Source organism: Anarrhichthys ocellatus, unplaced genomic scaffold (assembly GCF_004355925.1).
Source record: "Anarrhichthys ocellatus isolate YVR2014 unplaced genomic scaffold, GSC_Weel_1.0 scaffold2, whole genome shotgun sequence".
Taxonomy (NCBI): domain Eukaryota; kingdom Metazoa; phylum Chordata; class Actinopteri; order Perciformes; family Anarhichadidae; genus Anarrhichthys; species Anarrhichthys ocellatus.
In genome coordinates this window covers 598,479-622,915 of record NW_022280032.1, presented here as the reverse complement: position 1 = coordinate 622,915, position 24,437 = coordinate 598,479, and the positions used below count along the sequence as shown (strand labels likewise).

The 24,437-nt window shown below is 43.3% G+C and overlaps 2 protein-coding genes across 2 annotated transcripts; both read right to left on the bottom strand.

The window, feature by feature from the left end:
- Window positions 1-4,352: 4,352 nt before the first annotated feature.
- Window positions 4,353-10,308, bottom strand: spam1 (sperm adhesion molecule 1). Its single transcript, XM_031864505.1, has 4 exons — window positions 9,358-10,308; window positions 6,958-7,882; window positions 5,686-5,775; window positions 4,353-5,054 (listed from the first exon to the last, which is right to left on the bottom strand). The coding sequence occupies exons 2-4, from the start codon at window positions 7,870-7,872 to the stop codon at window positions 4,725-4,727; spliced, it is 1,335 nt and encodes a 444-aa protein (XP_031720365.1). The 5' UTR covers window positions 7,873-7,882; window positions 9,358-10,308; the 3' UTR covers window positions 4,353-4,724.
- Window positions 10,309-10,372: 64 nt separating this feature from the next.
- On the bottom strand, window positions 10,373-24,318 carry hyal4 (hyaluronidase 4). Its single transcript, XM_031864494.1, has 4 exons — window positions 24,157-24,318; window positions 16,372-17,361; window positions 14,718-14,807; window positions 10,373-13,745 (listed from the first exon to the last, which is right to left on the bottom strand). Exons 2-4 carry the CDS (start codon window positions 17,326-17,328, stop codon window positions 13,233-13,235), a joined length of 1,560 nt encoding a protein of 519 aa, XP_031720354.1. The 5' UTR covers window positions 17,329-17,361; window positions 24,157-24,318; the 3' UTR covers window positions 10,373-13,232.
- Between the last annotated feature and the right edge of the window lie 119 nt (window positions 24,319-24,437).

Genomic DNA, 24,437 nt, shown 5'->3' with positions numbered 1-24,437 from the left:
CAAAAAAGACGTCATCTTAAAGGGATATTTCAAGTGTTTTTAAAGTGTTTGTATGAGGTTGTTCTCCACAGTCAGTGTTCTACTACATTACATTACAGTCATTTAGCAGACGCTTTTATACAAAGCGACTTACAATTCAGATTCTATCACAATTCTACACCATAGGCACAGCTACAGGAGCAATTTTGGGTTTAAGTGTCTTGCTCAAGGACACAGCGACATGCGACTGGGTGGAGCCTGAGATCGAACTGCCGATAGCCCTGTTATCCACTTCTCCACAGTCAGTGTTCTACTACAGCAGATGAGTTTATAGAAACCAACAGAACCAGCACGAGAGAAAATCAATGTACTGCTGAGGATGTATTTTTGACTTTTGACTCCTAAAAGAATCTATATCCGTGTAAATTGAAGCTATATTTAGAATATTTTCATCTCTTTACGTTGCAGTCAGACAGACCTTTCTGCTGAGGAACTGAAGCTTTTACTTCTGCTCTCTTCAAAGGAGCCAGACTCCATTCACAATAAGAGTTATTTTACCTCACAGAACACAGGAAATGCTGCTCTACCGCTGCCTCTATAGTTTAGTTTAGATGGTTAGTCAACTCACCCTTTAAAATACCAAAGTCACAAAATGACACAAACTAATAAACCCATCGAGGCGGCAATAGACCAGCAACTTCCTGTTCTGAGAGGTTGAATTACTGTTTGTGTCAATGGAGTCTGGTTCCGACCAAGTGGTGCCCGCAGTAATCCCATCTCAGTATAAAATCCCACTTGTGCCCTCGTCTAATCCAAATAATTAATGAACAATTAATACTTTAAAAAATATATATTTCAGGTTCGGAAAAGTATGAACATTTATATTTTTACAATTATTTTATCTTATATAAATTATTTAATGACCATAATAATTTATTGATGAATTCAGTTTTTTACGTGTTGATAATGTTTTACGTTCGTCTCAATTTCCTCCAGTTGACTATTGTTTGGCGTATATGACTCTTAGTCACCCACAAACAGAATATCTTTTGTTTTCAGCCCATCAGATGAGAGGAACCTTTAGTACAAGTTAAAGCACGGAGTTGGAAAGTTTCTCATAGCTGTGATTGATTTATGGTTTTTAATATCCTCACTCAGTAATTGTTGAAGTATGAAACTTCAGCAGCTTCAGTTATTATCTCTGTTCAAAGCTGCAACAAACATGTTGAAATGTCCACAGCACCAACTTGAAGACCCTTGAGTTCCCTGAGAGGAAGAGTTCCACATTTTGGGAAAGTTGCTTTCCTGCCAAGAGTTGCACAAGAAGACCGATGCCAAAAAACATGAGTGGTTTCCATCTCATCATTTTCTTGACAAGAAGGTGAATAAATGCATTTTTTTAAATGTTCAACTTTTCATTTGACTTGACTGAGGCAGGCATTCAGATTCACATATTTAAATAAAACATTAAAATTATAAAATACAAAAATAAAAAAAATCAATATTCACATCAACGTAATATTCCATATTCATCATCAGCCAACATCTGTGCTGACATTGACGTATCTATGATGGGTGTTTGACATGTGTCCGATAATAATAAGAGTCAGGAGGCGTCAAACTGAAAGCAGACACTTCACCGACGCCATAGATTTACTTCTAATTATAGTCGCCTGTCTGCAGTCTAAAGTCATATCGTTGGTCTGCGAGAACACCACCTCTCATCTGCACTTATGAGCCTTTACACGAGTTTATCTGTTCAACTGTCTGTACAGATGTATTGTTTATATTGTCAGTGACCTGCTACTTGGACTTGTAAAACACAGTTTCCGCTCTTAAAACCATTGACTGATAGTTTTACACACTCTGCACAACGTTAGCTTCAGTGTCTTTACGAGGTTTCAGGAGCCGATTTGTAACTGAAGTATCTTTGTCTCCAGGCAGATTACAGCCTGGCAGTTTTATGATTCTCATGAAAAGTTAATAAATTATAACCTCCTGTCTGTTTGTGTTCCAGATAAAAACGACAACGACACAGCTGTTGGTGAACTCGACCCCGGTAATGTTCGGGTACGGAAAAACACCAATAAACCTTTGAACCCAAATGAGACACTTTAAAATGAGACGTCATTATCGAAGCAACCGACCTGGTTTGGGGGTCCAACTTCTTTCCGTCCAGAGTGCACACTCGGTGAGTCGTGAAATTATTACCTGTTGGTTATAGGTGCTAAGCTCGCTCTCCTCTGGGAGTCTAAATAGCTCCTCTTTAAATAAGCTGTTGCAGGAGCTTCAATTACAGGCAGAACACTTGTGGAAACTTGTCAGCACAGAAAGGGCCCGAGGTGCTCCGCTTGTTTGTTTATTAGGATGTCCTGATGTGTCCCAGGCTTAGGACGAGCTCCCTCCTTCCCCACCCGGTGGAAGATATCTGAGGAAGCTCCGGGATGAGCACAATGTGTGGACACACGCCGCTCACCTGAGGCCTCTGACAGGACACGCAAAGAATGCAGTGAGAGTTTTCTAACTTGATCAGCTGTGGCTGGAAATGTACTGAGCTGAAGGAAATGTACCCAGTTTCCTCATCAGAGTGATGAAGCTCGATGGAATCCATCACAGATCAAAACTTCTGCTCAAAGTTAAAACCCACTGATTTTCAGTTGGAGATTTACACAAAATCAATAATTATGATAAACACAAGTCATTATTAGGAGTCATTTTTCTTTTCTGTTTAAATGGGGAGCAACACACATTAAAACACAGTAAAAATAGTACAGTATAATCTTTTGGATGTTGGAGTGTCGTAAACTAACTGAACTTATGGGTTTGTAGCCATAGATAGATTACTGAGCCCTGGCCTTCAGCTCTACAAAATGTCTCTCAAACGCACCAAGTAACCAGGAAAAGATGACAAAAAGATTACAAAAGAGACGCAAACAACTAAGATATACTCAAAACAGCTGCAAAGAGACAGACATTCAAACTGACTTCAAAGAGAGAAACAGAATGACCGTAAAGAGACACAAAACAACCTCAGATAGACACAACAACTACAAAGAGACACAAAACAACTACAAAGAGACACAAAACAACTACAAAGAGACACATGACTGTAGCTGGAGGGTCTCTCGAGTCATGGTTGCATTATCTCTTCCATTGTTGTGTTTGATGTGCAGATAAAATAATGCGTTAACAGATACAACGGTTAATCGTCGTCATACTGAACAGTTTGTTGACCGATCGTTGACCCCACCTTACCCTCAAGCTCTGCACAGACGAGCAGGAATTTTCGACAACATGTTCTCTTGTGAAATACAGACATAAATAATGGCTTTATAATGACTGCACTCTACTCAGGCATGCCAGGGTGTTGATATTGTGCATGCTGTTTCACTGACACATCTAAGTGTAAAAAGCGTCCATAACTGAAGTTTTTCTGAATCTTTTCTTGCAATAATATCAAAATGTTTCCAGTGAGAATCCATATTATTCAGTCTTGTGGGTATTTGACTCAGACTCGTTTTCCTCTAATGGGCGACCCGGACTTGTCTTTATTTCATGGGTGTGTTGATGTGGATTTGACTCGGTTGTGTGGGTGTTTAGACTCGGACAAGTCTACGTCTCATGGGTGTTTTGACTCCAATCTGTCTCGGACTTGTATAACTACAGGAATTCTCCCTTCCTTGTAGGTGCTTTAGCTCTTGACTTCTTTCAGTCTTGTGGCTGTATTGACTCATTACATTACATTACAGTCATTTAGCAGACTCTTTTATCCAAAGCGACTTACAATAAGTGTATTCAACATCGGTTTTCGAGAGAACAACTAGTCACCAGAAGTAATAAGTGCATGTTCTTTCCTCAAACAAGCATCTAAGAGCATAAACCAGAGCCAACGTACAGTGCAGAAACAAACGAATGCAATAAGTGCCACAAACTAATATAAAAACAATAAGTGCAATAAGCTAGTATGAATACAATAGATGCTAAGTAAGTGCTAAGCGGAAGGGTAGGCCTTCTTGAAGAGGTGAGTTTTCAGCCTGCGCCGAACGACTCTGCCGTCCTGACGTCAGTGGGGAGTTCATTCCACCACTGTGGGGCCAGGACAGAAAACAGCCGCGACCGGGTCGATCGGCCGCAGGGACCTCTGAGCGACGGGGCAACCAGTCGCCCCGAGGTAGCAGAGCGAAGTGGTCGGGCCGGGGTGTAGGGCTTGACCATGGCCTGGAGACAGGAAGGAGCTGTTCCTTTCACTGCCCTGTAGGCTAGCACCAGAGTCTTAAACTGGATGCGGGCTCTTACAGGTAGCCAGTGTAGAGAACGGAGAAGGCAAGTTGGCTCAGTCTCGTGGGTGTTTTAACAACCAAAGTCTTAATTTTAACCGTGTAGTTTTGTACATAACTGGCCTCCATTATTCTTCCTCATTAATCTGATTTCATTTCGCTGTTTCTCAGTCTTTCAACAGTTTGTCAATAAACTAAAAGAATGAAAAGAGTTTTTCAGAAAAGCCTTTATTAAGGTGACTTTGGGTTTTCAATTCAAATAAATCAGTATTGTAACTGACGTGGTAAAGACACATTTAACTATGTGAATTGTAAAATGTATAATTTTTATGTTTAAATAAACACAGAATTACTGATGTAAAGTAGATGAGAGCATAATTTTGATCAAATTACAGACAGTAGTCTTAACGACCACATCATGAAATCTGTGGATCGGCAGGAAGTGCAGTTCTGGAAACGGTTGCCAGATTAAACCCAGATGAGCTTGATTTTGGTCGGCTTCAACAGTCTGGGTGAACAGCTCCACCCCGTGTAGCACTGACAGGTGAAGTTCTCGGCCCAGACCTGCAGGTCGTCGGCGGAGGGGTGACCGATCGCCACGTACTTCCTGTCGGACCGCAGGATGCGGAAGTGGGCGGGGTTCAGGTGCAGGTATTGGCCGGAGTCGTAGCTCTTCCTGAGGCAGCGGCCCCTCCCCTGGCACAAGACCTCGCTGCAGAGCATTGCGGCCGCCGTCACGTTGGCGATGTACGGGTTGAAGGTGGACGTCAGGTACTCGGACAGAGACTCACAGGCAGCCTAAAGGGAGAGTTGGTTACAAGTTCATTAAAAAAATTAGAAATGTATCATGGGGTGAGCCGAAATGGAAAAAATAGATCTGGTGAAGTCATGAAATAAATTTAGCAAAATATTTCAATTTCAATTTGTATCCCTGTAGAAACTGTGTTTCTGAGAAAACGTCAGAGCATCACCACAATCATTGTGATTCTCTGGGGAACCCAAAAGTCATGACGATCCATCCAATAGTTCAGTCTGCACCAAAGTGGTGGAGTAACAAACCGACCGACCAGCAGACATTTCTACTAGCATAGCTACAAATGTATTTGTTTGAACTTCACACAATTAATGACCATTAACTTAGACAACGCACAAAAACACTTTGTGAGTTCTTTCACATCTGTTAGTTGAGATAACAAACACTGCAGCGTCACAGCTGTCAGTTCCTCCTCAAACAGGAAACAAAGGCAGGTTAATTATTGGCTGATTAAAGCCTGGTCATCTGTGTTCTTCTTTACAGTGTGTTCTCATGCCTGCAGACTCGGAGACTTTAAAAGTGAGGCTAGTATTAAGAGGAAGGATGATTAGAGACAGTTTCTATAAATAAATGTATTTTGCCATATTCGACTGGGAGCAGACCAAGTGCGTTTACCTCGTTGTCGTAGTCTTTGGTTCCTCCCCACATTACGACCCCTGAAGCTCCCAGAGCTGCAGACTCCCCTACGGTGCTCACCAGGTCCGTCTAAAAGAGGACGAACCACACAGGAGATTTAACATGTTCCTAACATATATTTCACACTCCTAATAATACGCTTTTTAAGCTTGTTTTCATTTTGTTTCGTTAGATAACTTCTTTGAAAGTCAACGTACAGAGACTTAAAACATGCTGCTGATGGATTCATTTCACAGCAGTTCATAAAGGTCTGGTGCATAGACTTGTGTATAAAGATGGAAGCAAAAACAGCAGTATATCTGTGGCTGTTTTCACGGCTAAAAAGCAACCAAGTCGAACAGTGTGGATGAGATGTTTGCAGCTCGACTTGCAGAAATGATAACCTTTGCAACCTACGGTTAGTGCAGAAATGACTCAAGGTTACTGTGAGGAACTTTTATTTTGTGTTGATTTTGGTGGTCCCTGTGACATAGTCCCTCTAATTTTACTGCAGCAGGGTCTGACATTCTGTCCCGCTCAGTCCTGGTTCTGGTTCTCCCGTGCCTCCCTTCCCTCCAGTGGGTCCAGCAATACGGCCTGGGTCTCCAACGGCGTGGTGTCGGTGTTGGCTCTCCTCCCTCCGGAGCTTCCGACTGCAGGTCAAAGGCCGCAGTGAAGCCAGTTCTGGGTTTGTGCATCGTGGACCGGTCTCTGCTGGAGGATCTGGGTCTGTCCGTGGTGGACCGACTCTGCTGGAGGCCCCGCTGGAGTCTGAGCTGAAGGAATTTCTGGTGAACCTGCATGATGTCATCTGTTTTCACCAGAATCCGACCCAATGGCACCGATGACAAGCATTAAGAATAACTCTATAGAAATAGACCATCTTCTCTCTGATGGTCTAGTTTACTGATGAAGGTCATAGAGGATCAGGATTAAACTGAGACTGGTTCATTACCAGCTAAAAGACTTGGAGGAACTTTTGACCTGTTATGAAACTCTCAGATTAATATCACGGTGTTAACGCTGCAGACAGACACCACTCCACGCTGCTGGAGGCCCAAGCCGAATTTCTCGGCCCGCTGAAAAGAAGGGGAGGCACAAGAGAACCTGAACCAGGACTGAGTGGAGTTGTCTGTCAGACCCTGCTGCAGTAAAATTAGAGGTTTTCTTAAGGGACTCTGGTGCTCGGAAACACTACAACTTTCATCCACAGGGGCCGCCAAAATCGACACAAAATTAAGGTTCCTTGTAGTAATTTTAAGCTAGTTTCACTTGGGTCTGGAACATCTGGGTCTGGTCCCGGTACAGTGGTCTGGAGTAGACGTAGATCGGCATGGTGTATTGATGTTTAGGCAGCGCGGCCACCCTCAGCGCCTCCTGGACACGGTTGCGGACGTAGAGCTTTGCCTTGGGGGAGTTCCTCAGGATCTTCCGGAGGTAGATGGAGGGGAAGAGGGCAGTGCTGCGCTCCCACAGCCACAACATCTGGTTGTTCTGCTCCTGGGTCTTCGCGGAGCACTTCCCTGTGTAGCCGGGCTTCTCCCAGCCATAGTTGTAGCAGTCGGGAAACAGGTAGAAGCCCCAGCGCCGGCTCGGACGCTCGTCGATGCCAAGGTTGATGGTCTTCTCCATGAAGCGCCGCCCAGCGTGCTGGAACTGGCTCTTTGCCAGTGTGGAAATTTTCTTGGATGACAAAAACGGGGCCATCTGCATGGCGTGAGTGATGGACAGCTTCTTATAAATACTTTTCGACCCCCAGTTCTGGTCCCACAGGGGGCGCCAGGACTCCCAGTCGATGACAGCCAGCCCAGGAGAAGAATCCTGGGAGATGATGTGATCGATTTGACTCTGTGCCTTGGCCAGATGCTCCGTCATGTTGCCCTTTTGGGGGACTCCGCCTCCGTAGAGCTTGCGTTTGGCGGTGTCGACTTTGGGGTAGAGGCCGAGGCGGTCCTCGTAGAAGATGGTGAGGAACTGACCGTGCACCACCGCGGGCGTGGTCACCGCCTGGAAGGCCGCGGTGTCCAGCAGGATGTGGAGCTGGCGACACCGATCGGTGGGGGCGTTCCATATGGCCACAAAGGGGTGGTCGTGGATCAGCGGTGGCTCAGTAGGCGGCAGTGCGAGGTCGGCGGCGACAGATCCAATGATACAGAGGGCGAAGCAGGACAACAAGGACGAGGCCATCGCGGTGGCTCTGGACGAGAGAAAGACAACAAAATAAGGTTCAGTCCCAATTCATCCATGTGTCTAAATATGTCAGATTGTTTGATACATTTTGCTACAATTTATAGATGCCAATGTGGTATCTGCATGTTTAAGTCTATGGACTGTATATAAGAAGTGGACGTAGTCATCGTGACATCACCCATTGGTTTGTGGACTGTCGTTATGAAGCTTTGAGTTTCGCGATTTGGCCATCTTGGATTGGATGTTTTTTATTGCAACAAATGAACGGAAGTCACCATATTTGGATTGCGGAGGAGTGACGTAGAGACGACGTATACGTATCTGGTAGCGGCAGCGACCTGTCAATCACAGTAGCCCCGCCCCTAAAGCATACCATCCTTTATGGTCTGTTTGACTCTAAATGGACCATATTGTACTAAATGAACATCATGCTGTATTGAAGAAGACTTGAAACTAGAGATTGAGACCATAAACTCATGTTTACAATGTTTACTGAGGTAATAAATCAAGAGAGAAGTAGAGTCATTTTCTCATAGACTTCTATACAGCCAGAGGAGTCGCCCCCTGGTGGACACTAGAGAGAATGCAGCTTTAAGACATGAAGCATTGACTTCACTCACAACCAGAGGTTGCCGCCTTGGTGCGTCCAATGCAGCGCCTAAAGTCATTTCCTGCTGTGTTCCGGTTGGTTGGTTGGTAGATGTTGGTCGAAGCAGCACTCACATTGTGAGAATTTGCTCCTAAATTCTTGATTCTGTCAACATTTTTGAAGGAGACTATTTTCGGCATATGCTGATTATTTTTATGAATGTTATACATTTAACATTTATAAGTTTATACTATGTTCATTTAGTTTCCTTAATCCAGATGGTTTCTGGATCAGCGATAAAATATAATTTGTTCTGGATTAAATAGTTTTAATTTGATGATTTTTCTTGTTTTGATTAGATTTGTAGGGTTAATAAAGTTATAAGACATATTAATAACATGTTAATTTGTTCATTCTATTTCCTTTTTCCACATCTGACCAGGCACAAAGAAAGATGACACAGCTGTAGACAAACATGTATGTTATTCCACTGGATGTAAATGTATCGACAGGTCTCGTTTATAAAACGTAATGCATCTCAAGTTACTTCTTGATTGATAAAGATTAGACTTGATAAATTACATACAATAAAATTATTCTTTATACACTTGAAAATAATTCAAAGAAGAAAGACAAAACTATATATAACTAAAGATTTACTTAATATAAACCAAACATAAGGTGTTTGTTTCTAATTTTCCAAAAAACTTAACATTTTGTCCTGACACGTTTTTTTGAAGATTAACACGAAAACAGTTTACTGTCGCTACAAAATTAGCAGAAAAGCTCCTAAAGACAAATTGTCATCAAAAAAATTGACAAATTGTCCAGATGTTCAGATGATTGATTTCATATATATATATATATATATATATATATATATATGTTCCTACCTGCTGCTGAACGACTGGTGTCTAAACGTCTCTGTTTTTTTGCTGCTTCACTTCATGTGTCGGAGGAAATGGTTTCTTCACTCTGATCATTATCTGACCGATGACCCGTCTTCTGGCCCGGACTCCACATCCAGTCAGTTGTTGGGAGAGTTGAGGGTTCAGGGGTCGGTGCCTTGCTTATGAGCAAGCTGACAATATGTGTTATATTAACGCCCTTTTGTGTATTTCTTCTGTTGTTTTTATTTGATCATGGTTTTAACAGCAGAAACATATACAGCAGTATGAAGCAGTCAGTCTGAAGACGTCAGCAAAGATGACATACTGAGGGGTTGGTAGTATTTTCATAATTTATTTGTGGTTAAATAGTCTACAAAGTGTTCATCTCTGGACAAGGATCACTCTTAACCTGATGCTTCTCTGGTTTTAATGACTGAATTTGGAACAGCTGGACAATTTCAAAAGCAAAAAAACCCTTAAAAGCACTTGTAATTAGTCAAAGAGATATTCATTAGTAAATCAGACGCCTTCCTCTCCGAATATCACATTTGAAATGATCAGCATCAATGTTTGATCATTTGAAAATCAGATTTCTGCCCTTTACGAACATATTATGTGTGACCGTAGTGTTCACCAGTTTTTGCCTTTGACTTGTTTCCCTCAGATGAAACACTCGCATGTGTTTTGAACGTGTGGTATTTATTCACGAGTCATCGTCGGTGAGAAACCTCTCCGTTCTCACCTCTTCCTCTTTTCAGTCCTCAGTATTTGGGCAGAAACCAGCTGGTTTTATATTTCCATGTTTATTGATTTGAATTTGAGAAAGACCACTTCAAGCTTTATTTCAGACATATTTCTGTTTCTGCTCCTCCTCAGATCGTATTTTACAAAGAAGACTAAAGTCATTGCGACACTAAAATGCTCATACGTGGCATAAACATGTTGCACAAAGTGGAAGTTGTTTTCTAATTATCCAACATGGCTGCCAACATCCTCTCTTTAAGAACCACAGACGTGCTGAAGAGAAGTCTTTATTTGCAGTGCATTTACATTCAGGTAACATTTTGCATGTGTTGCATAGTCCTTGTTGCATATTTGGTTTACAATCTTCAGAAGAAAAAAATTACAATACAAAGTGCAGGAAACAGTTACTGCATCATGAGACCCGGGCTTCACCTGAAGGCTGGTTTTGAGATGAATGTACAGATTCAGTTTCAACCAGGATCAGTGTGACAGAGATGTGCGACGGATGCTACATGTTTAACTTCAAAGACCAGAAACACAACAGACCCCAAACCAGGTTTCAGGTCCACCTCTGCTCTGGATGTGGTTTGAGTTATAATGCTCTCTGTGTTATAAACAGTTATCCAGTTCCAGTCAGTTTCTCTCGAGGCCTTTTTAACAAATATTATTGAGATATTTGTGTGCAGCTGCCACAGAAAAAAAAATCAACCATCTTACGGTGAAAGACAACCGAGCCGCCAGAACAGTTTTAGGCGTTATGCGTCTGTACAAACCGCAGATATGTTGAAAGTCCATGTTTCCAAACCCAAAATATCTTTCAGATCAGCCGTGTATCACGCTGGCAGAAACTCACAATGACACGCAGTTAAGTGTGAAACAATTGGTTAGGTTTAGGCATCAAAACTACTTCAGAAAAAGATCAGGGTTACTGTTAAAATAATAATGCAACAACGTACGGTAACAAGTGTAACAACGTAACTAGTGTAAATAAATAGCCGTCGATAGTGAACTGTCTTTCGTAATGTTCCGTAACAACATTGCTGAACAAATGTAAAGTAAACGTTGACTTTTGGTTTCATATGGGACATGAACAGCGGTCTCCTGTGTGAAAGTCCTCTGTTTTCATTTGACCCGCCCGTGTCTTAGTGGTCTGTCTTGTTATTAAACCACATAACTTTCAATAGGCGCGAGTAGCACAACGTAACTTACTCTGACCATATGTGAAAATGTACAATACAACATTTTTGTGCAGACGTTTATTGTTCCCAGAGGATGAACCCTACTGACTTCGGTGTTCCTGTCTTTTCCTATAGCGCCACCATGAGGTTGACATTTGTGGTTTTCTCTGAAATGTTTCAAGAGCTATTGGTTGGATTTACATTTAATTTTAAACTATGTCACATTCATCGTATTCGTGGTTTGCAGAAAGAAACGTTTCACAAATACATTTCTAATCAAAGTCCATGACGGGTTTGGGACATTTTTACTTTTATTTTAAGCCAAACCCTGATGTTTAACCAAACCTAATGAAGCACTTTTGTTTCAATTTACAACGTTAACTAACTTAACGTCTTAAACTGTGACCGGATTCCAGGAGATAAAAAGGTTTCCCTCAAAATGTAGATGAGGATGCAGTTTAGTTGTTTGAGGACATAATTCTTTAGGAGACGTTCAGTCCAAAAGTCTGTGAACTGAACAGGATGGCGATACCGGGTTTAGAAAAGGCATGTTGTTTAAATTCTGATCCAGTTCAAGCATCTGAAGCTGATGAGGAAGATTGAAAGCTCCAGAAATGGGGAAGAAAACAAACATTGAGTGTAAATAGTTCTCCGAACTTTAGCATCACCTAGTTATCAAACTAACCTGCATTCAGTCAGCATTAGTCAGCTTTCTTTTTCATATTCTCTCAAAACTTTGCACCAGATGATTCTTCTGTGGTGCAAAGTGGGCGTTGAAAAACAGTGGAACCGCAGAGAGCCACCGTCACATTCAGGTACGGTATGTGTCGTCTTTTACATCCTGTTCAGTGTATTATACACAAACCTACAGTCTGTTGATTTGATTCCTCTGGACTGAGATATAGTAACATCAACCTCTATAGAGTAAAACAAACCTGATCCTCTACACTGATATCTATATAGAAAGGATACAGATATATAATATGTTGTCGATAGCACCTACAACACGTGCACGGCGTGTCCTAACAGACTCGTTTTCTGACATAAAATACGTACAAGAGTATAATGCACAAAAACAATACACACTTCATGTATAATGCCAAGTGAAATAACAGCTTATTGTTAAAACATGCCATCAGAAATATGTCTTCAGAAGCACCACAGACCAAGTGTGAAATAGGAGAGATTATTTTGTGGGACAGTAGCACCCTTTTTTGGTTTGTTGTTGCGTCTCCACAAAACAGAGGATCATCCTCCAGCGAGACCGATCCCAACACGCAAACCCTTTTAGCTCCTAAGAAACAAACATGATCCCTTCACTCCGATCCTCAGCTCCTCTGCTGGATGTTGACTCAGTCCACAGTTTAACAAACAGCGTATTCATTTACTACCTAACATTCCTGGGAGAAGATATGCATTGTTGGGTGAAGAGGCAGTGCAGACTGTCAAATACAGTTCAGCTGGTTGAACTGTGAACATCCCTGTGTGTGTGTGTGTGTGTGTGTGTGTGTGTCGGGGTAAAGTGCCATCACACTGCTCTAAAAGGAAGTGCCATGTTTTGTTTTGTTTTAAACGCGTTATTTTTCAACACAGCAGCTGTTTTCATTTCACATTGACCCCCCCGTTCATTTAAAATGTCTTTCTTCCGCTCAGCAGCGACCTCAGCTGAGTGTTGATGTGTGTCGATCAGCTGAAGTTTCTCTAAAGAAGAAGCCCGGAGTGACGTAAACGGACGAAACCGCTGTTATGAGCACAACACCAGAACTATGTGATTCAGGGGTCTGGAAACGGGGACAAATGGTTTAGATTTACTGATAATGCTCAATGTTTGGTCTCTTAAAGAGGGTGGTGCTGGTGGTGCACCAGCTGAAACAGTAACATCCTGGGCTCAAATCCTCATTCTGTGTGTTGAAAGGTAACATCTGTACACAGCTGTGTTTAACAATATTTGTTTTGTCAGAGTGCATCATACGACCGCGTCCCCAACGATAAGTTCAACAGGAGCATCAGCAACAAGAGGTGGAAGCTGCAGCCGGTCAGCGGCGCCTCACTCTGCCCTCCCTCCCACCGTTCACCCTGCTCGTCCTCCCACTCCGTCCTCCGCCTCTCCTGCTCGTCCTCTTCCTCCCCCCCACCCCACGGCCCGTCGTCCTCCCTCACTTTGTTGATGCTGTCGCAGCGCTCGCCCTCGTGGCCCTCGTAGCAGTGGCAGCGAAACCTCTCTGCCAGCAGCTGCAGCTCGTGCTGCGAGTGCCACCCGGTGACGGCGAAGTCCTCGTCGCCGGAGGGCCGGATGTGGTAGCTGTCGGCGCTCAGGTGAAGGTAGTGGCGGGCGAGCGGGTCCCGGCGGACGCAGCGGCCATTGCCCTGGCACAGGAAGTCGCTGCAGACCTCGGCGGCTCGCGTCACGTTGGTGATGTACTGGCCCAGGCGGTGGCTCAGGAAGGCTTTCACCTTGGTGCAGTTATGCTGTGGAAACAAAACACGCAACTGTCATGACGTGATGTGCTTTGGCTCATATGACAACATCCAAATGTCTCATGTCCTCTCAGCGTTTGGTCGTGCACCTCTGAGTGCAATCAGAGGTTTTCAGACGAGACCGTCACAAATAGTTTACTGATTAAAGCATTTTACAAGTTTGGGGATCATACAAAAAATGCCTTTTCACTTTTAGATGCTTTACAAAACCGGAGGTCTTAAAAATCTTCATTTGAGTAAATATTTTGCAGCCAAATCAAATTGAAAAACCACAGACTGTCTGTCGATAGGAAGTGGACTTGTTCATCATGACGTCACCCATTGGTTTATGGACTGATGTTATGAAACCTTGAGTTTGATGATTTCGCCATCGCCATCTTGGACATTATGATGATCATGACTGCGTGCACTTCTTATATACAGCCTATGGTCTGTCAGCTTGTTGAGTTTACTGCTGTCAAACAAAATGAATGCAGCTTCATCAGGAGTCCCGGTGACTGTGTGTAAAGGAACAACGTAACGACGGTTGTCATCAGGTTTGGCAGTTCGCTAACATTGTCCAAACTAAGCTCATGCAGCAGGTTTTAAGAGTTCAGATTCTGAGACAGTCAAACGCAGTTTAGATGAACTCTTTCTCCGTGCAGACCGGCCATAAGAAACACGAGCATTACAGTTCTCAAAATGTCAAAAGTGCTTTCACAACACGCAGCGACCACAAGACGTCAGCTCTCTATTGTCTGACTATAGTTACTGCTGCAGTTTGAGTGGAGTCCAAAACAAATGAAGTTTGTTTGTTTGTTCTTCACATGCGAGTATACGCGGTCGGTCCGTCTCAACACACAGATGAGGAAACAAAGAGTTTGGCAGCAGAACATGTGACCTGTATTTAAATGATCTTTGTGTATTGATGAACGGAGCCGGCTGACAGAGGGCGAGAGGGAGTCGAGGACTAAGGACACCCACCCTGGACGAGGTCAGGTTCAGGTCGCCCCAGATGACGAATCCCGCCGCTCCCAGAGCAGCACTCTCTCCGATGGTGTGGATCAAGTCTTTCTGCAGGAGACACAGGTACAGACGTCAGGTCGCACACGTCTACACTCTACAGGTAGATACGGTTAACATCAAAGATATCACTATGGAACTAACCTAGTTCATCACTCACATTAAGAGGATTATTTATTACAAGCTTACTGACATGTTATGTTTAAATATGCAAATGAGGCATTATGTAACGGTATCTTTTGGTGAATTTAGGAGAAATCTTCAAACGCAAATAGATGAAGTACTTAAATAAACAGCTGAATGTGTATTTTGGATGTTTTCCTTCCACTAGTCTGATAGAACACGTGTTATGGAAGCAAAATAGACCAAACATTAAGGCAAGTATAGAGTACAAGAAAAGATTCTTATGAACCAAAAAGCAAAACAAAAGAATATATATTTTTCATATATAATCATATATCTTTGAATCTCATGAACTTGTAAAGACTTAACTATTAATAAAGAAGAGCTGAGGTATTTCTCAAATGAGCTTTTTCTAAATTAAATAAACAAACGACTCTCCGACCAGATTTTGTGTTTTTGTCTTTTTATACACATTTTACCAGCGTGACACAGATATTTAAAGGTTATTTCTGAAAGTCCTCAATGAATCGGCAGACCAGTAAGCACAAAGTACAACCACTCTGGTGTTGGTGGTGTAGTTCGGAGAACCAGGAAACCACAGCATCGCAGGATCATATTTAGTGACTCTGAGCTGCTTTTCTGTGGATCTCCACCAGATGGCAGTGATGAAGTAAACTGACCTTCAGTCAGTGAAAAAAAAAAAATCCATCTTTATGTCAGAGATTTGTCTTTCTAGAAATGTCTTTAATTAACATCTTTGTAGGAGTTCAATTAGTTTTGTCATGGCTTATATTACACGGGCAATTCTGCATAATGAGTACTTTTAATTTTGGTACTTGTTTGTAATTAAACAGCAAAGTTATTCCACAGTCTAGCATTTTGAGGTCAAAAAAGAATAAATAAATCAGTGAAAGCAATCTCACAATTTAATCTGGATAACATCTCAATGTTTCTTTTATATTTATAGTTGTCACAAACTTTCATCACCCAGGACAGAGTCTCAGTAAATATATATTGGAGGGCTGTAGAGGAAACATGCTGCAGGTTAAAGCTAATATTAACTCAATGTGAGCCGACACATGAGCTTCCTGCTGATTTAAAGGTGCCGTTTACCGGATTGGAAGCATTTGTATTGCCTTGCATGTGGAGCTGCTCGATTCTCATATTGTAGGGAATGGAGCAGCACCTGTTGGGGCTTTTGTGGTCTTTCTACTTCCTCGTTCATGATTACGTGTCATATGTAGTAACTTCATGGGATATCCACGAAGGACAGCAGATTATTCTTCGTGGGTGTTGCTACGAATGCTGGATGTTTTCAGTAATGTGATAATGTATATTTGAGTGGTTAACAGATATTTAAGTCAACAAAGTACTTCATTGTGCTCCAGCAAAGTGGCAAGAAGTTAATAATTATTCAACCAGAGTCTGTAAATAAAATGCTTAATACTGAGCAGTAGAACAAGTGCGTTGCTGTGCTAACGGTTGTTCTCACCATGGTGAGGAAGGCCAGGGCCTCGTCTCGGTAGCCCAGCCTCAGGTACACGTAGGTGGGGAGGTCGTACTCCCTGGAGGTCAGCGAGGCGATGCGAAGCGACTCTCGGATCCTGTGCTGGGAGAAGTGCAGGTTGCCGATGCTGTTGGTGTGACTCTTCCTGATGGCCACGGAGGGGAAGAGCGCCGTGCTGCTGTTCCACAGCCACATCAGCTCGTCGTTCCTCAGCCTCTCCAGCAGAGGGCAGAAGCCCGTGTAGTTCTCCTCGTGCAGGTTGTAGTTGTGGCAGTCCGGGTATAGGTAGAAACCCCAGAGCCCGTTGGGGCGAAGGCGTGTCCCCAACTGGATAGTCCTCTGCATGAACGCCTTGGCGCTCTTCTCAAACCGCCGCCGTGCCAGCTCTTCCACCTGCGCCGCCGTCACGTTGACGTACGCCTTGGCGGTCAGCTCCCTGGACTTGCGGCGGTAGATGTCCTTCTTGTGCCAGTTACGGCTCCACTGAGGCCGCCAGAATTCCCAGTCGATCACGGCCAGGCCGCGGAAGTCCTCCGAGGGGATGAAGTGGTTGATGTCCTGGTAGGCCTTGAAAAGGTGCAGGTCCAGGCTGCTGTTCTGTGGCAGGCCGCCGTGCACAGCGGCGCCCTGCGGCGTGTAGTGGGGGTAGTAGCCCAGCCGGTTGGCGTAGAAGATGGTGACGTTCTGGCCCGTCCAGTTGGCGCGCGGGCTGCCGTTGATGTGGAAGAGGCGGTTGGCGTTGGTGGTGACGTTGTACTTGATGGTGCACATGTCCAGAGGGGCGTTCCAGGCGGCGATGAAGGGCTTCCGGCCAATCAGAGGCAGCTTGGCGGGTTTCTGACCAAAGGCGGCGTGGAAGAGCAGGAGCAGCCAGCAGCAGGTGAGGGCGACGGGTACGACGTGGTGGGAGGAGGATGCCCCGCCCACTGGCACCACAGGCATCCTGGGGTTCAGGAGGAGCAGCTGTCAATCATCCTGAAGAGAGAATAAACAGAAACAATGAATATCTTTCAAACTTCTTTTGGCAAAGCTTAAGCTTAAGTTCACGTGCCACGTTTATTGCGCCCTCAAATCCATTGTTTAGTGCGCTCAAAAGCGAGAGCGGTGAGCAAGCATTTTCAAGAGCCTGAGATAAAAATAGTCACCCATTGTTTTGTGGAGTACAGTTTTGAAACCTCGAGTTTGAAGATTTGGCCGTCGCCATCTTGGCTTTTTGCAACGAGTGAAGTGACCATATTCGGACTGAGGAGGAGTGACGTAGAGACACCGTATACGTCTCTGGTAGAGACCTGTCAATCACCGTAGCCCCGCCCTAAAGCATACCCATACAACCAGAGGAGGCGCCCCCTGGTGGACATTAGAGAGAATGCAGGTTTAAGACACGTCTGCATTGGCTCAGTACTACGGCTCTTTTTAGAGAATACTCCAAACTATTGTTTCAGCCCGTCAACTTCACCTGACCCTCTGAGTCAGGTGAAGTTGGAATGAAGGGCTTCCGGCCAATCGGAGGCAGCTTAGCGGGTTTCATCCCGCTGAAGTTGGAAGTCGCAGCGGGATAAGCTCAACTGTTCCTCCGAATTTACCCCGAACTGCTCATCCACAGCTTGTGCTCTGTTTTACTGTGAGTGTTGAAAGCACAATAGAAAGCTTTCGCCTTTTGCTTTTACATGATATTTTTGGAGCCAATAGTTTTTTTCCATGTTTAAGAAGTGTGAAAACATCTGGGATGCGGTCGCCACGCTGACATTCTGCAGAACTTAAATCCTCGTTTGTTTTCCAGCTGTTGCCATTTTATTTTAAATTCCTTTGAGATCTTTTTCAGAGAATTCAGAGATGCAATAAATGAATGGACGGATTGATACATTTTTTTATGCACAAGCCATGTGAAATATTTCTACTTGATGAATTTGAACATGTCCTCAGTATTCTAACTTGTGTTGATTAAAAGATGAAAAAAAATACTGAAAATCCGGATTCCATCAGTGCCCATCCCTCTGGTTCCCCCTCAGGTAAACACCGTTTCTGTTGTTTGCGTTGTTAGCACCGTTAGCTTCTAGCTGGAGGCTCAGTCATCTCAGCAGTCTCCATATTGAGAGCCCTGTGGAGGCAATACAAATGCTCTGATTTCGTATTGAGCAGCTTTAAATGAATCATCTTTTTTTGGAGGATTTTGCTCCGATTAATGATGAATGCCCTAATCCATATTCTAATCATCAGGAACATCAGTATTCTGTAGATTCTTGCAGAAATTGGGGCTGGATTGCCATTAAATCTTGCTCCCTCGAGGACTAATCCTAAATATTTCTGTTAGCTTCTGAAATTTCCTCAAGCACCAAGACACATTTTCCACTTTCAGCAGCCTGCTTCCAGACCTCTGAATTACCACGCACATATCTGATGAAGATGGGTCTGATTAAGGTCTCGTGTTGTGTTCATTCACAGCTGTATCTCCTAATTTTTCTAGCAATTTCTACACTGTCAACACAGCTAGCTAGCTTAAAAAATACCAGAGATTCTTTAGATTCAGCTTCTCATTCGTAATGATTTTCTGCTTTTCTTTGTCTCATGTGATTATAAACTGAATATCTTTGGGTTTTGGGCTGTTTGTCAGATAAAACGGGACATTTAAAGACTTTTTTAATGGCCTTTATAACTTATTTCCCCACATTTTATAGACAAAACAACAATTCCATTTAACAAGAAAGTATTTGCCAGCTAAATTGGTTGTAAAAATATTTATTTTCAGTCCTAAACAACTAACTGTTGATATTTTTGCTCCCCAGAGGATGATTCGTAATAGTTCTAGTGAGCCTACTTTAGACTGATACTCTTAATTTTTTTTGGGTCTCAGAGGCTCATTTCCATGGCACCCAGGGGTCAGAGGTCACAGAGAGGAAGTCGGTTGACACCCAGGGATTGGAAGGAGGACTTCAGCTGAACAGACCGCTGCTTTCCTGTCCACAACCCGTCCTCCTCCGACCAGAGCTGAAGCCTCAGGCCACAATGACGGGCTTCACTGCCAAATGTCTCAGTGAGTCGCTGCCTCTCGTTCATGAAGCTGGTTGAACATCCAGTCGGAGAGCAAACAGCGAGACATTATTTGGACATTACTTGGACTTTGATAACTTGTTAAGGTTTCTAAATTATTAACTTTTATAAATATTTAGTGCTTTATTTACTCTAACATTTAAAAAAACTAGAGGGCAGGAATTAATAATTTTCATTATTGATTATTCTGCAGATTATTTCTAGTTAACAAAGGCAAAAAGAAAACACCTCAAACAAGCGCAACAACTTTTTGCACACAGCTTTTCTAATGCGATTCTTAGAAATGTGCATAAAAATATGTTGATGGCAACATGGCTAAAGTGTATGCTAATGCATTAGCACGTCGTACTTCTATCATCATCAGCATACAACCGACTTCAACTAAATGCATGCAGAAGCTTTAGAGTTTACTTTCCCTTTCAAGTTGTGTGTTTTAAAGCGTTTGCTTGACGTATAAGTTAGTTAAAGTGTTTCACTTCCTCTCTGACCTCACGACGTATAAGCTAACATATTAGCATGGAGAACACCTTCGTTATCAAAGTGCACGATAAACCAAGGACGGCTGGATTCCTCATGTCGTTTACCTGTTCAGCTTTGAGCTCCATGTTTACAGTGTTCACAAAAACCTCCATATCAACGACCAGCTGTTTAGGAATTTAAGTTACCCTTTGCAACAGACACTATTTTGGGTATTGTATAGATTTGCGGCTGGATGACGGCTCTCTGTTTGAAAACCACTTTGAGAGCGGACGTGGTTTGATGACAGGAACGATTATTCTCTTTGATGGTTTTCTATCCGAGCTTGAAATCTCTGAGCTCAGTCAGCTGATCCTGGTTGAGTGACATCAAGGTGTGACGGACCTCGGATGCGTTTCAGTTTGAATTCATCTTTCATGTGTCTACAGCGGTACCACAAGGCTGCAATTAATGTTTGTTTTTATTATTGATTCATTCTTTTAGTCATTTTCTCTATTAATCGTTTTGTCCCGTGATGAGTTGCCGCTAACCAAAGTGACGTCAACAAATTGCTTCATTTATTTTCCCAAAAGTCAAAAACGAAAGAATGACTGAGATGATGAATCAATTCATTTTCTGCCGATTTTCTTTTTTAGAATGCAAAACATAAAGATCATCACGCACATATGCACAACTTAATGAATATAACTCGTTAGTTTCATCAACATAGATTAAATGATGACGTCTTGACAGATTTTACTTTTGGACTTTACAACGCTCGGTGGAAATGTTTGGATCCGAGTCGGTAACAATCCTACGCACCTCTGGGATCTAATTCTACACATAAAAAAATACAGATTTCTATCTGACTACGTGCACAAATACCGGCGTTAAACTGTGAATTATTTATCCAGAGGAACTCGGAGCCGCCAGGTCGGTCTGGCATCGATTAAGATCAGAATTTGTTGATGTCTGTGGTTCTTGTGGAATGGCTGCTTTCATTCAACAAAAACAAGAAACCGAGACGCCGTCTAATTTTGAGTGTCTTTTGAGTGTCTCTCTTGGAAAACTGGGGTGAATTTGAGCCACAGTTGCCCGTATCTGTAGTGAAGACGGTTCTCTCGGCAGCGTCTACGAACCAGATGACGACGCCGGGCAAAGATCAAGATGAAGATACGATGTCGGCACAACGCCTTGCAGTTCTCTGTAACTCCGAGCATCTGATAACAGATCACTTCAAGATCTTTCATCAAAGGACTGAAGCCAGTTTTCTATCTTTTGCAAAACCTTCGCAACCTCTAAGGAGCTCAAGTCACACCAGAAGCTCCTGGAGCGCCGGCGAGTTTTCAAGCCCAAAGAAAGCATTTTGAACTCGGGAGTAAATGGAGCCGACAGTTTGATGGAGGCCTTTTCTAAGAGGATGGAAAGATGAGTGCCTTCAGAGACGCCAGGAGAGGGAGAAGCATGTCCTCGAGGTTTGATGATTTTGGGAATTGAGCCGAACCACCCATGATGGAGGGCCAGGGGGGGGGGGGGGGGATCCAAAAATAACAAGTTCCCTCACATGCACCATCTGTCCCGTAGATATGTTCCAGCACCAAGTTGCATTACTACTCAGTCTGATTCTGGCTGCATGGACGCTTTAAACTCCATGGAGGATTTGGGCATTTCACGCTGCTGTCCGGTTCTCTAAACACATGAAGATACCTGCATGTGGTTCGAGTCTCTGCAGCTCGATGTCTATAGACATGAGCCGGACAGGTCTCCAGGAAGGAGGGTCCTCAACCTGAAAACTGACGCGGTATGATTTGCAAACGCTCAGCGGTGTTGAAACTTGTCGTCCCATTTTGTTTCAGTCAAACATTGAGATTCTTTGTAGTATTCCTTGAAAACTATTTCAATTTACAACAAAACATTCAAAGTTCAACCCTGTTACATCTTCTTCCAAGGTTACTGTTAAAAGTAGTGTCGGTGTTTGCAAACGTAAAAAAAATATATTATTTTGATAACGTTTGAATTGTGTCGTGAACTACATACATGTTTGTCGATTTAAGAGAACATTTGCATGTCATGAAAGTTGCATTTTGTCACAAACCTGTTGAAGTATAAGAATCTGAAATGATGTTGTTAGGGTCTCACATTTTATACTTCGTCACCAGGGGGCAGCTCTGCCGAGGGAAGACGATGCGGAAGTGTCTTAAAGCTGCATTCTCTCTAATGTCCATCAGGGGGCGACTCCTCTGGTTGTATAGAAGTCTATGGGAGGTTCTGTGATTGACAGGTACCTTCCGCTACCAGAGACATGTATGGCGTCACTACGTTACTCCACCGCATTTCAAATACGATCACTTAACGTTCATCGGTTGCGGCAGCTGTAATCCAAGATTACGCAAAATGGTTTACAAATTTTCATGTCAATCGTGCCCCAATTGGTGAGTGTTTACTAACAGTAAGAATAAGCAGCAGAGAACACAGTGATGCCAAGATTTGCTAAATATACAGTTTGTGATTTGTATTAAATTTGTTGTTCAACTATTTTCTTGAAAGCAGGTCATTTCTTTCAGCACCGTGAGACACAATGAAACAACAGAGAAGCCTGTTACATGGCGGAACACTCATACAACACACAAGAGCAGAGGAGTCGCTGTGACGCTTCAACTGAATCTGAACCTTGAAAACCCTCCAAACTGGACTCGAGTCCTCCGTCACGCGACTCTGCATCAGGACTTTCCACTAATCGCACACAGACAAGAAGCTGGTCGAACCACGCTAACCAGAGCAAAGAGAGCATTTCAACAAATATTCCTGGTTCATGATTCATGTTCCTCACGCGAGAGCCTGAAAACAAAAGCTGGAGGACGGGGGGGAAGTCTTTCCACTCCGCTGAGCCAAAGCGTTAATCACAGCGCCTGGTGAGCGCCGAGAAAACAGATTGGTGACTTTGGGTTTTGGGGAGGATTCGTCTGATGGAGAAAACAGATGGAGGACCTCAGAGGAAGAGAGGAAGCAAAACTAATGGAGGTGTAAATGGATCTTTATTTATTCTGATGGTCTTTGCTTTTTCCAAGACATCCCTTTGTCGTCGTTTCTATAACGGAGCTCTATCTTAAAATTGACCTGGAAGAAAACATGAATACTTTTAGTCTGATTGAGAGGATGAGATAGTGATGTACTGCTGCCTCTTGTGGCCAACATGATTATTACAACAACAAATACTGAAAATGATTCTGACAAAGAAAAACAAATCGTCCACCAAAACCTTTTTCACAGATATTTTCTTCAAAAGAAACTCGGATATGTTGGCAAAACAGTTTTCAACTGTTTCAATCATAAACACATCAGAGAAAACAATTTAGATCAGACTTAGAAAACAGATCACCAAAATTATTATTTCTCACTTGGCCTCTCAGGGCTTCCGTATATATATATATATATATATATATATATATAATATTTATACTATTGTTTCTTGTACATCTGTAACACCTGAAGTTCACCCCCCTGGGGATCAATAAAATGCAACTAAAACGTGTTGTTCAATGTGACTCTCCATATCTATATATCGATATATATCATAAGATGTTTTGTTGTTCTTCAAACACCTGAAGCCAAGTCATCCCTCCGATGGACTCGTCTTTACTCGACTTAGTTTCACTGCAGAGCTCAATCCTGAGATCCTGTCGGCTCATTAAGAGACTCTACTTCAGCTTCTGATCTTTAACCTCAGACCGAACAACAACAACAAGCTCCTATAAAGAACTGCTTTTCTTTTATAGCCGCCTGATGAACTTTATTCCAGCTGCTCTCGCTGGCATTCCTCAAAACAAACGTGACCTCCCGTGTTGTCAACGTTTTTTTTTTTTTTTACTATTTACAGTAAGTCTTTATGAGTCAGAGCGTCTCCCAAATGACTGAAACTCCACCTAACTGAGACCTTTAATGTCCCCATTACAGCTTATGAGCAGCAACATTAATGCATGCTGGGTAAAAAGAAATAGGAGAAAAACACCACTTCAAAAATGTGCTGATTTCTACATCAGTGAAACTTCCTCCACTGCCAGACCATTGTTAGGGTGAGCCAACAGTCCTGGCATGGCAGGGCGTGCCCCCCCCCTCCTCCTCCTCCTCCTCCCCCCTTCCCCTTCCTGCATCACTCAAAACAGACGCTGAACCCAGAGCTCCCCCGCCTCCCTCCGGGTTTAAAAATACACTTTGCTGTCCTCTTTTGTGCAGCAAAAACAAAAGCTGACAACTGGAGCTGCTCACCTGTAGATGCGGCACACGCCCGATTATTAGCAGTCCGGTGGGGGGGTGGAGGTCTTGTCTCCGGGGTCACCGCAGGGGTCATGGTGGCCCTCTGCGCCGTACGTCGTCCGACACGCTCGCGTTGGTTCCCTGTGTGGCGTCTGAGACACAAGCCAGCCATCCGCACTTATATACGGCGAGGAGAGGGAGGAGAAACCACCACAACACAGTGATTAGAGAGCAGAGGGAGGGAGGGAGGGAGAGACACACTGTAAAGAGAGGGAGAGACACACTGTAAAGAG

What these genes read in the sequence shown, in the direction of transcription:
- spam1 (XM_031864505.1), bottom strand. Translation starts at nt 7,872, where the DNA reads ATGGCCTCGTCCTTGTTGTCCTGCTTCGCCCTCTGTATCATTGGATCT. An exon ending in CCCAGATGTTCCAGACCCAA is followed by an intron (nt 5,776 to 6,957) that starts GTGAAACTAGCT and finishes GTCCTCTTTTAG; the next exon opens with ACGGACCTGGTGAGCACCGT. An exon ending in CCAAAGACTACGACAACGAG is followed by an intron (nt 5,055 to 5,685) that starts GTAAACGCACTT and finishes CTCTCCCTTTAG; the next exon opens with GCTGCCTGTGAGTCTCTGTC.
- hyal4 (XM_031864494.1), bottom strand. Translation starts at nt 17,328, where the DNA reads ATGCCTGTGGTGCCAGTGGGCGGGGCATCCTCCTCCCACCACGTCGTA. An exon ending in CCCTGGCCTTCCTCACCATG is followed by an intron (nt 14,808 to 16,371) that starts GTGAGAACAACC and finishes TGTCTCCTGCAG; the next exon opens with AAAGACTTGATCCACACCAT. An exon ending in TGAACCTGACCTCGTCCAGG is followed by an intron (nt 13,746 to 14,717) that starts GTGGGTGTCCTT and finishes TTGTTTCCACAG; the next exon opens with CATAACTGCACCAAGGTGAA.